General features: G+C 34.5%; 1 protein-coding gene across 6 annotated transcripts in view; it reads right to left on the reverse strand.

Moving 5' to 3' along the window:
• Nucleotides 1-15916, reverse strand: part of RYR2 (ryanodine receptor 2) — a 380824-nt gene that overhangs the window by 194465 nt on the left and 170443 nt on the right. For all 6 annotated transcript variants that reach the window (XM_064413752.1, XM_064413749.1, XM_064413751.1 and 3 more), the window contains 3 exons: nt 13138-13234; nt 3419-3493; nt 255-411 (listed from right to left, as the gene is read on the reverse strand). In XM_064413752.1, coding sequence (XP_064269822.1) covers nt 255-411; nt 3419-3493; nt 13138-13234 — 329 coding nt within the window. The remainder of the gene's footprint in view (nt 1-254; nt 412-3418; nt 3494-13137; nt 13235-15916) is intronic.

Genomic DNA, 15916 nt, shown 5'->3' on the forward strand with positions numbered 1-15916 from the left:
AAAAAGCAACATATTAACAAGAAAAAAAGAAAAAAAAGAAACCCACAAACAGACAGCCAGGTAACAATACATAAAGAATGTATGGTAGAAGAAGCTTTCTAGTTATTGACTATACTGCATTTTGGATTTTTTTAAATCAGTTTTTAAAATTTTAATAATTAAATCAATCACAACAAACAGAAAGTATCTTAATCTTGCTTTCTAAAGAGACTAGAATTATTACTAGTAACATTAATGCTGCACTGATTCCATACCTTGGAAGACCGAAAACAGAATGCTGTAGATTTTACATCTGCCTTCTCTTTTTCTGTAAGAAGAAGACTCTTGTCATCCAGGAGACTTAAATATTTTCCTGTTGTTATATGTCTTAGCCTGAATGGCTGTCCCCATCTAATGTGGCTTCCACTCCACCTAAGAGAGTCCATTAAAAAGAACTTATTATTTTTTTTAACTACTGGCAATAATATTTTAAAGTAAAATATATTGCCAACTAGTTGCTACAAAATATAAAATTCCCACATTGGATTATCAGCAAGAAAGTGGCTACTTTATGGTTATCCCAAATAAAACCATTCTAATAAATAATCTTAAGGTCTTCTTTTGCACAAGCTGTCTTTGTTCAGACTGAATTCCTCTTGAGAGAAGGTACAGACCGCCTACAGAAAAGGAGGCTTATGCTGTACACAAAGAGTTTAGATCTGCCAGTTCCCTCTCCAACAGTTCATCTACCAGCAGCTGCCATTCTACTCTCTCCCAGAGATCTTTTAGCAGTCAGCAGATTTTAAGCACATTTTAAATGTTGTGCAAAAATTAAATGCCTTAAAAAAAAAAAAACTAGAAAAATTCCTAAAATAAATATTAAAATTTATTAAGCAAAAAATAGCCCAGATTCTTCATATTCTATAGAAGGAAGAAAGGCAAAACTCATCTAAGCTCCCCAAAAATTATTCACCTTAAAGTACAGGTCACAGTTTTCCAACTTCTTGCCATAAAATGAATATTCAGCCCTACTGCTCTTCCTATTTAATTCCTGAACTTGTGTAGGGGTTACTAAGGAGTATGAAAGCCTTCAAAAAGGCTTTTCAGATTGGAAAATTGTCACAACTTTTTCTAGTCTTCACAGAATTTTCTTCAGTTCTGTATTTGCAAAAGTTTGCACTTCAGATGTATATGAATACTGCATTTTGGAGAGGAAATAATGTATTTATTCTGTATATGTATTATGTGTATGGTTTTTTATGTATGCACATGGAACTCTGAAATTCCATAAAGTTAGCACTTACACAGGTTTAAGTTAAAGTCATTTTCATTTTCCCTGATACAGATGCAGCAGGTTAAAGGACTTACCTATTTAACACAAACATCCACTAGTTTAAATATGTCTTTGTTAGAGTTGGCCATACTGGGTGCAAAGTATGCAAAATCAATTTGGCAAACATTTTCAAAGTGCATTTTTTAAAATGCTTCTTTTTTGTAACAGGGTTTTTTACACTTCAGTGATTCAATTTCTAAACCTTTTTAGCTATTGGTTTTAAAGGAAACAGAAAAATATAAAGGTTTTCACCCTCAACTATTTTTTTTTTAAATCTAGGGTCTCTTCTGTTTAAATTGAGGGAGCTTTGGGGTAGAAGGAAATAGGGAAGCTTTATATCTTAGAAACATATTTATCTTTTTCTGTCTTCGGCACAGGAAAGTCCATATACTCCACAAAAGGACACCTGAGTCCAGTGTTCTAGCATAACTTCTGTTTCTCTAGTCAGTGAAATGTCAGGTCATCAATCTCAGCTATTGTGTTGCCAAGTCTGGTAAATTACATCGGTTCTGCACCTTTTATATTACAGGTCATGCTGGGGAGCTGCCTTTTCTCTTGTCTGATTCAATTTTCTTTTGGTCCCAATAGCTACAGACCACAAGAAAAAAAAAAAAGGTAGCATAATTGAGCCATGCTTCTAGTTCATGCCTGCAGGATAGGAAAAATACCAATTCATGTGCACTTACAAAAAAAAAAGCCTTTTAAGCAGGAAGTATCTTGTGAAGCCAATTCTAACTACTAAAAATATTTTTTGCAGTGTGTGAGCATGAACTCTGCCGCCTTTTAGGAAAGAAAGCAATGCTGAGCAATAGTATTTGTCGTCCCATGGCAGAGCATCCCAAGGGCATCTGTCCATGTAGACTACCCAGGCAATTTTTATCAGAGTTCTCTACTAATGGACAGAGTTGAGAAAAAAAAATTTGTTCCTTTAGAAACGTAAAATTCACAAAGCCTTATATCTGCAGTCATTCTGGGCAGGACTAGAACTGATAGAGAACTTCAGGATGCATACACAAAGCTACAAACTGAAGCATTTGCCTGAATATTAATGGACTGCAATTCAGCACTGAATATATATAGCAATTAGAATATCATACTGGAAAATAGGCTGGTGAGGGAAGTGTAGGAGAGAGTGTTATTCTTGGGATTTTATTTGGTTCTTTTTTTCCTGGTAAGAAAACCCTGTTTTTTAAGAAGATAGATAACTACTCCCTCTGTAATAATTGTTTTGACAGTTCTTACAATTTCTTTCAGTCATGTATGTTGAAATGTTTGCTCTTCAAAATTTTGTATACAATGCCTGTCAAAGTGATATATATGATGGTCATAATAGAAACCTGTCTTTACTTGAATCCCCACATTACTCTTGTACTGCTTGTTAGGGAAGTAAATGTCATGGGGAAAGAAAAAAGCCAGAGATCCTTCACAGCTTCATTGTTGTCATCACTGTCTCAAGGTCCATTTTAGTCTAAAGGAAAAATCTCACTGCCCAATCACTGACATTTAATGTCATCCTATTAATAAAATGCACACAGAGAAAACAGCATCATTGGAATGTAACCTTTTCATAAGCTTCTCTGATTTAATCTCTAAAGAGCAATCATTTATTTCTCACTAGAAACTTTATCATAGGCACATATCGGAATATGATTTAAATACAGTTTTACACTTCAATTACTTTTACAAACAGGGCACAATTCCTTACTGTTACTCCGACACTTCCAATAATGCATGATTGAATTTTTTCTTTTAAATTTTTTATTTTAAAGTCTTTCAAATGACTTAAACAAGCTGGGGGAGGAGTGTCACAAGTGACTTTTATTTTAAGGAAACCAGTCCCGGTTTTGTCATTTATGTGCTAAAAATGTAAACTGTGAATTCACTGACAGCTATAACAACTTTAAAAAATAATCAAAATGCACACTCTCTGTCTCTCTAGGAACTTGTTTAGTGCTCAATTAAAGTACTATAAGGCATTTTTTAAGGATTATTTTTGTTTTACTTGTCTGGATTTATAATTATCATTTCGATTTTATGGGATTGCTCTTACTATACAAAAAGTGTCCTAGCAAATGTCCTTATTTTTCTGAGATAGATGTTACTTACGCAACTCTTAGAGTCTCTAGTCGCCAAAGGGAACGAGCATGAATGGACACAGCACCACCTTCATAATGGACAGTTCTGAAAACCAAGCAATGGCACAGACTAAGTGTTCAGCAGAAATCATGACCATATGTGTTTGTTCATTTAACCGCAGCTCTCATTTTAAGATTGTCAAAACAATTGTGGCATTTGTCAAATTCAAAGGTTATTAGCTTCAAAACCCAGTCTTGTCAATTAAACTTTCATACTTGGTTATTTAAATTTTGTTTTAATTGTCCTTAGCATCCATAATTGTAACATTCATACCAACAAGGTTTATACAGCATTTGCTTAGACATTTTTCTTAGTGTTTTAAGGATAAAGCATCCAGGGGGAAAAACAGTACCAATAACCTGATTATTACAACATTTCTAGATTCTAACAAAAAACAAGTTTCAAAAATGATTAAGATTTGTGAGCACTGCATGTATCTCCCAGGAAAGGTAGTGTTGTCTCAGAGCTTATACTATTAAAATAACTGCAACTTTTCACACTGAATTTTGAAGATATACTTATTTAGCACTTTATTTTAATACCATAACACCTAAGATATAACAACAACCACACTGACACAGTCTTCACACATCTCAGATGTTAACAGCTTCCTATTTACAAACTTTTAAATGCAATGACCTCTCAAGTTCCTGGATATAACCAGAAATCTAAGTATCACTAGAAAAACATCAATTAAGCCTAAAAAAGATTTTTTTTCCTCCATTATTCTACACATAGATAAGTGATCTATACTGGATGCACAACATGTTGAAGATCTATGGTCAGCAAAAGCCCTGATCAGACAACCCTGTTTTGCTTCAAAGTAAACACCAAGGAAAATTAGCTTTGCCATTCCCAAATTTAGGGAGCCATTCTTTGGATTGTGTCCTGCCTATGTCTGTATTTCTGCCCTATGACATGGACAGAATTTAAAAGCCTAGGCCATTCCTTTGGGAAAACACATTAAAGTCACTTAAGCACAGGAGTGATGTTACTATGCTTATCAGATTAAGCATGTCAGGGGAGACTACCAAACAATGGGCTAGTTTTATAGATCCTGGAAGAGCTGATGTTTTGAGTTAATGTTGTGAACTTCAGTCAAGATCAGGCACCACCAAAAACAGCCAGCAGCATAACTTAAGGGAATGTTAATAATGAAATTGTAGGCATTCCCCAATCTTTGCTAAAAGCTGTTTTTGACAACTAGAGTTTTGGAATCAAGTACAAGCTTACTAAGCTTTACCTTTCAAAGTCCTCCTGTGGATATATTACAGAAGGACTGAACGTTTAACACAGAGGAAAACCCAGCATTGAAAGAAATAGTTCAAAAACCAAAAGAAAGAAACTATGTTTCCCAGTACTGTGAAGCATACATGAAACTATATATGTGCTAAAATTCATCTTGGAATGTTTTAAAAACTATTATGGAAATAAACACTCCCAGACAGTGTGAAAAAATGAAGATGAATCATACAAGAGAAAAATTAGTCCAAACACAAAATAAATACATCTCACTACAATTACAGAATCAGAAACACTGAACATTCATGACCCAGCTATAAATAGAAACTATGGCACATGTTCCACATAGCAGGAAGTTACAGATGGATATAAATATGTACAATATTCACCCCTTGACCTTATATCTACTATTTTCCCCAAGTATTATCTCAGCCATTTGCTGCAATGGTTTGTGATCCTAGGAGCAGCTAGCAAGTATTAGCAAGTCTGTTATTTCCCCCTCACAGAAGGAAATTATATTCAAAGGCAATCTTATTTTTTATTGAAATGTAACTTTATTATTACAGTAAAATGTAATTGCTAAACAACCTTGAACTCATTTATTTCTCTGTTCAGACATTCTCTTTGGGTTTCAGGTATTTGTTCAAATTCTTCTGCAGCTAACAGACCAAGACTGGATTTACGCGGCAACATCTCAAGAATAACAGATCAGATATCACCCTGGTTGGTGGGTTTGGATTGGGAGTGGGAGAGCGTGAGTTGTTTGTTTGGGCAGTTTGGGTGGGGGTTCTTGGTTTTATTCAAATCTGAAACATTCTGATTACATGCTGGCTTATTTCATTATGAACTTCACTCACAAAAATGCATTTGGAATCCTTGCACTTGCACATTGCATAATATGAAATTAAATTTTATTCAGCAGTTTTCAAGTCATTTATTATGTGAAAAATTGGGTGGAAGCAAAGGTCTAAATTCAATAATAATGTTTCATTCTTAAGTTGGTACCTTTTTACTTTTCAGAGATTAAGCACTTCCTCATAAAGGAAACCCCAAAGCTGTCACCAGTTACTCAGTTTGACTATCCTTTTGAAGCGAGTTTTGGATTATCTATAGCTGTTGGGTCAGTGTAACACTAAAGATCTAAAAAAACTCCCATTTTAAACTTAAAAGAATGGCTTCTCATAGATGAAGAAGTTTACTTTTACATGGCTGTCTATCCATTATTTCTTTTCTCTCTTCCTTCAAAAGGGAGCTATCAGTCTTAGAACAGTCATGTAAGATGAGAAAATGGGAAAGAGATAGAAGAAATCCTAAATAAAAACATATGACTTGTTTACTAGAGGAAATAAAAATTATTCTAGGGTTGTCTGTTAGTTTCATATGAAGGACCAGGTATGGCAGCAAGAGAGGGAGTAAAGGCTAAAAGACAGTAATAGAACTTTAAAAACAAAAGCCAAAGAGGGCAGAAGCTGAGCCTCAGCAAAAGAACAAGTTACAACAAACTGGAGGAGAACTGAAAGAGAACTGGTAACTGGAGGGCTAGGGATAAAGGATCCCTACAAGGAAGCAAAAGGAGAAGCCTAAAAACTAGAATAAAGGATGAAATGGCAAGACTTTGAAAGAACAGGAAAGAAGACATGTGCTACAAAAAAACCCCCAAAAAAACCCACAAAGCTTTAGAACAGTGTGTAAACTCTTGTGTTTTTAACTAGATACTGTCTTTGCTATAGAAAAGATGATAATGAAAAGACAAATAAAAAAATATTTTGAATAAAATATTTCTTCAATGAAGAGCGAGTCACTTTGCCTTTACCATAATAGCATGCATGCTGAACATCGTCCCAAAGCAGATGAACAAGTTTTTAACCCAAACCATCTCATAAGTTTTTATTCTAAGGAATTGGAAGTTCATTTTTAGTTGTTTTCACAAAAAAAAAAATGTAGTAAACTGCTTTGAGATTGCTCAAACCAACTTCCTTAGCACTTGCTTTATATATCATTACTTGATGGGATGCACGTCATTTCTTTTTATATATTTCTGATGACAGTCCAGTGCTGAAAAGGAAGGATGGTTCAAAACATCTGAAATTTTCCAGAAGCTGATACTAGTAGGTCTTATCAGGTACTGGTAGATCAAATTAAATATTGCATTTAATGACATGAAGTAACACACAAAAATTCTCTATCTAGATTTACTATAGATTAACATTGACAGGATGAAAAAAAAAAAAAAGAGAGAATACAAGAATCTATGAGTGTTAGTTTTCCTCAAAGCTTTGGATACCCTGCATCTTCAGAGCCATACCTTCATCTAGTTAGTTAGCTGGTGCAATTAAGCTGTTTTTTGGGCTGACCAATGACTGTAAGTTAAATTTAAAACACCATCCTTTTTCTGACTGTGTCGTTCATCTATTTAATTCGCCTTAATCCAAACCAGAGCTGGGAGTGGACATCGCCTTTGCCTCCCTGTGTCCGGTTTGTGTGTGCAGCACCACGGACAGCGCCATGGCCCTGGCGGGACCGGGCTCTGCTCTCCCCGGCTCGCTCTCCGCGCTCTCCTCCAGCTTTCCAAGAGGGCATGCAGGGGCAAAGAGACAGTAAACATCAAAAAGAAAGCTTCATATCTGAATCTATCATCTTTAATTTCAAAAATGAATTAATTACAGAGGTTTAAAATAGACTACCACGTGTCAACCCCCCTGGAGAACCATTATTGAATTTATATTCTTATTAAAGTATTGTTTGAGAGAGAGAGGGCAATCATTTCACTGAAACTCACTGACTCAAGGTACCTGTAAACAAGAAGAGATTTAAATATTTTGCTGGATAATCATATATAACCCTCCAACCAAAAAATAACGTAGTATTAAAAATTATTAACAAATTTCTCCTCTATGAAACTGGAGGGAAAAGGTGGAAAAAGAAGACTATGCAATCCTTTATTTAAATTTAAAAACAAATGGGAATTAAATGAGTTTAAAAGAAATTACATAAAATGGCAGTGTTTCAATACTGCTGAAGTAATCTTGGTTGAAGAAACTGCAAATCCTAAGTTCCACACCAAGAAAATAATTGAACAAATCTCAGTTGCTTGGAATGAACCAGGGCAATATAAAGAACAATAGTGTACCTGGATCACACACAAATGAATAAATCCAAATAATATGTCAAAGTCCAAGTGAAAGAAAATTTTCCACTTCTCTCTATGACAGGCAAGCCTGGTTTTAGTTTGAAAAATCAGTCACTAAATATCTCTATATATATGTTTTCAAAATAATTTTTTTAAGCACAGCCATCATTATTCAAGGCTCAACAGTTGTTTGAGGTGTGGGGGAAAGGTTATTGACTTATGCTGATTGAAAACTTTCTGAGCTTATATTTCAGTCATAAATCATCCTCCACACATGCTTGATCCCAAACTTTCTGAGGTACAACAGACCTCGTTAGTGCATAATGCCATAAGAAAAGGTGTCAGGGAATGGCATGGAAAAAAAAAAGGGATTAGCTAAGTCATACTGATTTTGACCATCACTTTAAAAGCCTGTCCATCCTGAGACTAACACTAAGTGTTCAATGTCATTTACAAAATCCTCAACATAATATGTTTCACCCAAAGAAAGTCTCAAAGGCAGGAATGGTAAAACTGCTTCTGAAATTGGGCTACATTTACCCATTCCCCCATGAAGACCCATGGAGGGTTTGAGAAACTGGAGTCTGCTCCAGCCCAAATGATACTTTGAAAAGTCAGGAGCACTTTTCTTTCTATCACAGGTAATTGCTTTCCACAAGAAAATATTTCTGAAGGGTCCAAATTGCACTGCAGTCATCACTTTAAAATACATATTGCAAATCAAAATGCAAATAAATTGCAGTGGAAACACTCACAGTTCCTTTCTAGACCGGGAACTATGACTATCAGAGCCCTACTTCTGTGAAGTATTTAAGTTCTAAAAGAATATGAAAAATGGTGGTATAAACAAGAGCAAGCCCCACAACCCAATCAAAAAATAAAAACCCACCATGTAATTTTGATTACATAGTTCTACTTCTACCTGCCATTAGCTTTTTTGGGGACATCTATTTTAAAAAAAAAATCACAGAAAACCAACCAACCACCAAAAGAAAGAAACAAGCAAAAAAATATAAAATAAAAACCCAACCCAGCTACAAAACATATCCTCCCAACATGAGAAAGCAATCAAAAACTCTACAGTCAGGCCTGCATTAATAACCAGCTTACATTTCTACAGGAAACTAAAAATAACACACATAATACAACCATGTCAACATGTAAAACAATTCCACTGAACTGCAAAAGGAAGGGGGGAGGGAACTGGTGACTGATTAAATTGCGATAAACTTATTAGGAATATTTTTACTTTTTTTTTCAGAGATTGAACCAATGGAAAGCAATTTCACAGAAGCACATTAATATATACATGCTTTAAATACCAACTCCCATCATAATTAAAATAAATGTATTCATTCCTTAGATATTATAAATTCAAAATGAACACTCAATATTATAATTACCAAATAACAGGTTTAAAAAAGAAAAAAAAAGAGTCACAATTTTAACAGGAAAATATGTCAAAGGAAAGTAAAGACCATTTCAAGGTACCTGTAAACAAGAAGAGATTTAAATATTTTGCTGGATAATCATATATAACCCTCCAACCAAAAAATAACGTAGTATTAAAAATTATTAACAAATTTCTCCTCTATGAAACTGGAGGGAAAAGGTGGAAAAAGAAGACTATGCAATCCTTTATTTAAATTTTAAAACCATATGTAAATCAAGGAAACTGTGGTGGGTTTGCCTCATTCCTACTGACAAACTGTTTATATCAGCTGCTGTGATGGGATCTACATCATGAACCATGCAGACAGAGACTAAAGGAAAAGGAGTCAAGATAAATATGGATTCACAGCTACTGTGCTGCTGCAGAAGATTCCCCTGGCTTTGAAGATAGACAGAAATCAAAGTAACCATCATAAGAACAACAAACTGATGATACTAGGCCTTCTCTTGTCTGTCTACAACTGTATCTATTTTCTACTCTACCTGGAAATGCTTCCGAAATTTTACTTAAAGAGCTACTGCGCAAATTTTGGTCTAGCTTGCAAGATGTAACTAAGACACTTTGAAGAATAAAAACACAGTTTAAGGGTTCTATGCATAAGGCTTAAACCAGCTGCCTTAAAACAGCAACATACCTAACTGGAATATGCAGCAAATTTAATTCATGAAAAATGCATGTACTTAATCTTTCGTCTGTTCCTTTTTTCATTCTTTGGCTGTGTCAGTGAGGAAAGACTCCCAGGGTGTCTTTGACCCTGCCTGTGGCATTTTAAAAATAATACCACTGTATTCCTCTACTGTAACATCAAGTAAGCCATCATATTACCACAAATGTCTCCATTTGTACTGCTTCCAACTAAAATGCTTTTTTATTGCAAAGCAAACTTAATCTAGCAACTTCATGGAGCATCTACATGAAACTGCTTCCTAAGGAAAAGCCAAGTTTCTGACTCAACAGCAAAGTCCCTCTTCCATAATATGAGTCCACCCTACCTTTTAGGGATCACAGTACCACAATCCAAGGCCCACGTGGAGGGACACACAAGCACAACAATTAAGCAAGGAAACACAGCACAGACTCAGAAAAAAACCTGAGATGCAGAAAATTATTTTATAAGCTTTTTATATGACTCCTTCTGCCACTGTACTAGGCCTCTTCCAGTGTAGATTTGGATGACCTTGACTCAGAGGAAGCTTTGTTAGGTACTGTAATCATGAAGACAGTACCTGCACTGTCACTGCTTCATAGGTCTCCACTGTGCTAAGTCAGAGCATTAACTCTCATATGTACAAGAGCCTGAACATCTTGAAAATGTGTGCAATGCTTTAATTTGAACTCTTGGTACTCTTTGAAACATTTTTATACCTAAAACTTATGCAATTGTATCCATGTTCTAAGAATAGAGTAAAACTACAGTTATTTTTGGACACTGCCTAGGAGGATACTTCATGTCTAAACTATTTATTTATTCCCTGAAATAGATACCAGGTGACATTATAGAATAAAACTGTTATTTTAGGACTGTCTGATCTTTTATTTATTTAAAAATGCATAAAGAGGAAGCCTCTGCAGAAAAATAAAAATGAGATAGAGGAAGTAGTGAGTCATAACAGGGATGGTACTTCTCACTGCTCCTTTATGCTGACATTCTGCAGAGCAGACCTGCTCTCCAGGTGTATGCTAGAACAAATCAAACCAATCACAATCACAGTAATCTGTCTTCAATCAGCCTACTTAAAGAGACAATGACAGGACAATATGGAATTATTGTACTTCAAATATATCATACCTTCGTATGCCTCATGTGCAAAAGTTACAGAACTGAAACTGAAATGAAAGACAAAATAATTTGTCTTAATTTCCTACCTGCCAAAATGACACATATATTTACACATAATTCTGCCAGATGTTGAATCACAACCATCAAAATGATGTATGCACACGTATTGAAAACTGAAAGGAGCCACAAATTATTTTGGATAGGCAACAGTCTTAATCAGAGATAGAAGTAGAGATGCTTTAAGCAATAACTAAACTTGCTAATAATTCAAGAGGAGAAAACATGGGTCACAGAGTTACATAATATAATTAAAAGTAATCATAGATTATATTCTAGTTTTATTTAAAAAATACTTTTAAATATTTCAGAAAAATAGAAAAATTGCAGAAATAAGACTATGGAAAACAAATTTAATTTTATTTTGCTTGTTTATAAAAGAAAGTTCCTGAAAAATAGCACATTTCAGAAGATCAAATCTGTTTTTAAGAAGCACATAGAAGCAATGTTTCTCAGTATTGCTATGAGGAAAAAATAAAGGCAAAGACATATGTCCTATTTGTTGCCTAACAGCTCTGCTTCTTTGGGGGTTTTAGACAGATACGGGAAAGGGATAAAGAAATACAGAACACTCCAGACACTGCAGAAAGAAATACAATTTTCCAATTTGTTTATAGGCATTGGTCTGCAGATTAAGAAATTAACCATATTCTTCTCATGTTATAGGACAGAAAGATGCATCATGTGAATGCACGAGTAGAGCAAATCAATTTTTTCTTAATTTGCAACTTCACACTCCATTATTGTGTTTTACATATAATGTTAGACTTGTTGAAAAGAGATAGATTTTTAGTGTATTCTTAAGCACTAAAGTTCATTACTGAAGTGTTTGATCACCCCATAAATCTCAAGTTACACTGCAAGTACATTTTTAAAGGAATTTTGCAGGATTTAGACTGTTGTAAGAACAAACACTATAGCATCCTATTTATTTACCACCTAAAGTTTTCCTCGGTTTCAGGCTGAGGATAATAATAGCAGTCAGTGATCAAGGGGTAATGACTCTCACATGGTAACTAAAATTGAAACCTGAACAGATCACATTTTAAGTATCAGCATTACAAACTATCTTCTGCATTCAAAAACTATTCCCTTGTCTGAAATAAGAAATATCCATGAAATGTTGGTCACCAGTTGTACAAGAAAACTCTGAGGTTTTTCTCATTAACATTTAAAAATTCAGAGAAGAATTTTGAGATGAGAACTTCCAGAGAATTGTCCTTATCTTTAAAAATTATAATAAATAAAATAAAAAACATACTTCTATTTGCAAACCAAGAAAACTCATTTTGATGAGTGAGTTAATGAATAGTATTTCCTTTGTCATGGAAATGAAGCAACCCAATACGCTGCATTAAACAAACTATTCTAAAATACCATTGAGTAACATTTAGCAACATTTAGCCTGAAGGTAGAAATAAATTATACCACACTGCCCTACTGAAAAGAAGCTTAGGGCATATGTTATTTGGGCAAATAAAGAGGAGTGATGCAATCACTCCACTGAGACATAACACTCACTGTGTCAGTCTTAGTTTTTTAGTTAACAGACACACAGACCAGGCTGTTATCACTACTTCCATTCCAGGACTCCTTCAGTCAATAAAATAACCATAATTTAAATTCTAGACTGCCATGACAGGTAGACCTGAGATTAATCCCAGATTAGTTGCTTTGAAAGATTGGGCAGGATTCTTACATACCCTGTCCTGAGGAATTTTTTGTAATTACAGAAAAAAAAAAACTGATGAAAAAGTCAACATATTTAATTCACAGTGCTTTTAAATTAGGAAAAATTACAATAAATTATCAGAAAAATCACTATTCCTTTTACATCTGGTAAGTGAAATCAGACGTGAACAATACAGAAAAGAAAATACAAAAGGCTTATATCCAAAGTTTATCTCAACAATTCTCATTCTTATGAGTATAAATATCATCACAACATCTTTCAAACATCTGTACTATGACTGACACTTAATTCAGTAACATTCATTACATGATTCTATTATAAGATGGAAACCTACCTTCTTTGTTCTTCTCCATGTTCACCCGAAGGCACTGTCAAACATTCATCCATGTGCCCATGCAACAGCCTCAGAACATCCCCTCCTATCAGGTATCCTTGAATAAAGGGAGAAAATTGAGTTCATTTCTCTAAACACAGCAACATGTACTTCATAATTCAATCTGTAATAAATACTATCAGGTTGATTTCACTTTTTTCTGTTTGAAATTTTATAGTACTTTAAAAAGAAGAGTCCGAAGGGGAAGCTATCTCATACTCCATGGAGCCAGTTGAACATTGTCAAGTAAGAAAAGTTCCAAGTCAGCAACTTGGGAAGGATGGATCAGGGTAAAGAGAAGCTACAAGTAGGGGATTCTGCATAGTTATCACAACTCAGAAAAAGACTGAGCCAACCAAAACAAGGAATCAAGTACTCCCCTCCCAGATTACAAGAGAAAAAGTGGGAAACTCTTCTATCTTACCAACTCACTTTTCATTTTATTTAAGGTAAGAATTCTAGTTAAAATACAAAACCAGACTGATTTAGTTAGTTCATTATTTGTAAAGCACTTTTTGAAGTATTTGAAAGTTCTCTGTGAGAAAAACTTCTCATAGAGGAAGATCTACCCTAAACTCTACTTGACAGAAAGTTCAAAACCAATAATCATGATTTAATTGGACTCCAAAGGGAAACTGCTATATTGCAAATGCTTCCAATGCATGTGCAGGTTCACAGCCAAACACCTGGCTTCACAGTGTACTCTGTGTGTGTGTGTTCTCAAACTAAGGCACAGACCATACACACAGCATCATCACAATATTTGATGTCCCAGGACTTAGCAGCCAGAAGCTGAAAATAAGGCAATAATTCGAATCCGTAAAGATGTTAATAAAATAGATCTTTTTTTCCATTAGTCTTTCTGCATTAGAGATGTGACATTAAAAACAATATAATTTTATATTATCCTACAATTATTGTATTATAATCAGCAACGGAACAGTACTAAAACTTAGTAGGTTTTAAGCACAATTCCATGATTTTTCCATCTGACAAGCTAAATGTAAACATTTTTTTGTCTCCTTCCCTTCTTGCTAAAAACAATTAATATCAAATTCTACATTTGAGTGGGATGCCATTACATAAATCTTTGCCTAATCTTTAGCAACAAGATTTTTAAAAAGTTATACTTGGAATTATATTTTGAAACAATGTCTGTACTAATAAGTAATGCTGTGAAGTAAGACAGATCTTTGAAGGGAAATGGTGTAGAAGACCCTTCAGTCACACTGTACACCATTCACGAATTTATTTTGAAACTACATTAAATCTTTTTCCTGAGTATATTAGGTAATATTTCAGGATATAATTTTCAAACCTTTGACATTAGTATAAAATTGGAATTTATGTGGCCAATTTTAGCACTGATTTTTCCAATTCATGATTTTGACAGAGCAGGGCATGCCCAAGTAACTGTTGTTACATAGATTCCTTTTTACATGGGCCTGTGTCAATATAATTCTATAATTTAGGTTTTGTCTTTAAAGTGACCCCCATCTACTTCATCATACAGAATTAGCAGAATTACTTGATTTAACTCTAAAGCTCTGTTTTGGCTTAAACAAAAAATTGACTTCTGCATAAGCCAATTTTACAGAAATGCATGTAAAAACTAATTATTTTCTTTGAACTACCTCCAATATCCTAGGTCATCTTACAGACAAATTATCCATTATTTTCACTTAAAAATAATTTCATTTAACTGAATGGTTTAATTTATTAATATATTTTAATGGGGATTTTTGATTAAGAGAGGAGATTGTAGAGCAGTTATTCCTATACATTAATATTTTAGTGATGAATGTGATAAAGCATTTTACAGATCTAACAAAAATAAGTTTATTCCCTTCTTCTTCCTTTTTGAGGTAATTTTCTCTGGCTTTACTACTGTTTTACAGAGGACATAGAGATAAGGCTTTACACAGTGTGAGATTCACTCTGCCTCCACCACAGGACTACCTTGATTACAGGAACAGTTGCCACTTTTTCAAGAACAAGGCCTTTGGTGCAATTCTTTCTAGACAGCTGAACTACTCTAGAAAACATGCTTAGCTTAAAGATAATGTCTGTATCTGAGGAAAGTGAAAATGGAAAAGCATAGCAACAAAGAGCAGGCACATACACAGATAAATGTACAGCTACAAAAACAGTATTACATCATTTTCCCATTTCCTGGGAGTACGACTACACAACATGACACTATGTCATTGTGGATTTCTGCTTCTCAAAGAGACAGGCAGGTCTCAGTAGTGAGGTTCACCAGGCAGAGATGCGGCATAGCACAAATCTGGGTCTCAGCACATGAACCATGCTGGGATTGTTAGCGAGAGTGACACACCAGTGCTGCCAACAGTGGGAGGACAAGGAGAATGGGATTAATAGGAAGGAGCAAAAGGAAAAGGTCTTCTCATTAACAGAAAGGTTTTCTCCATAAAGTTTAGGATACTGCCAAGCAATCATTTTTTAATAATGGTTTGTGCTATAAACCATGTCAGAGAATCTGTATGTGCAGAGTGATTCTCATATGTAAAAACCAAATGGCTGTATAAAAATAGATGATGGCAATGGTCTCCCTAATATCTTAATTAGCAAAGTTGCAAGAACATTCCATGATTGAGTTTTAAAATATGCCAGATAATAAGAATTGATGTGAAATTTCAGTGTATTGCCTCTTTAAAAAACAGCATCCAAAAATCACACAAAATTAAATGATCTGCAGCTTTAACCTTCTTTAGATTCT

Source organism: Passer domesticus, chromosome 3, assembly GCF_036417665.1.
Source record: "Passer domesticus isolate bPasDom1 chromosome 3, bPasDom1.hap1, whole genome shotgun sequence".
Lineage (NCBI taxonomy): Eukaryota > Metazoa > Chordata > Aves > Passeriformes > Passeridae > Passer > Passer domesticus.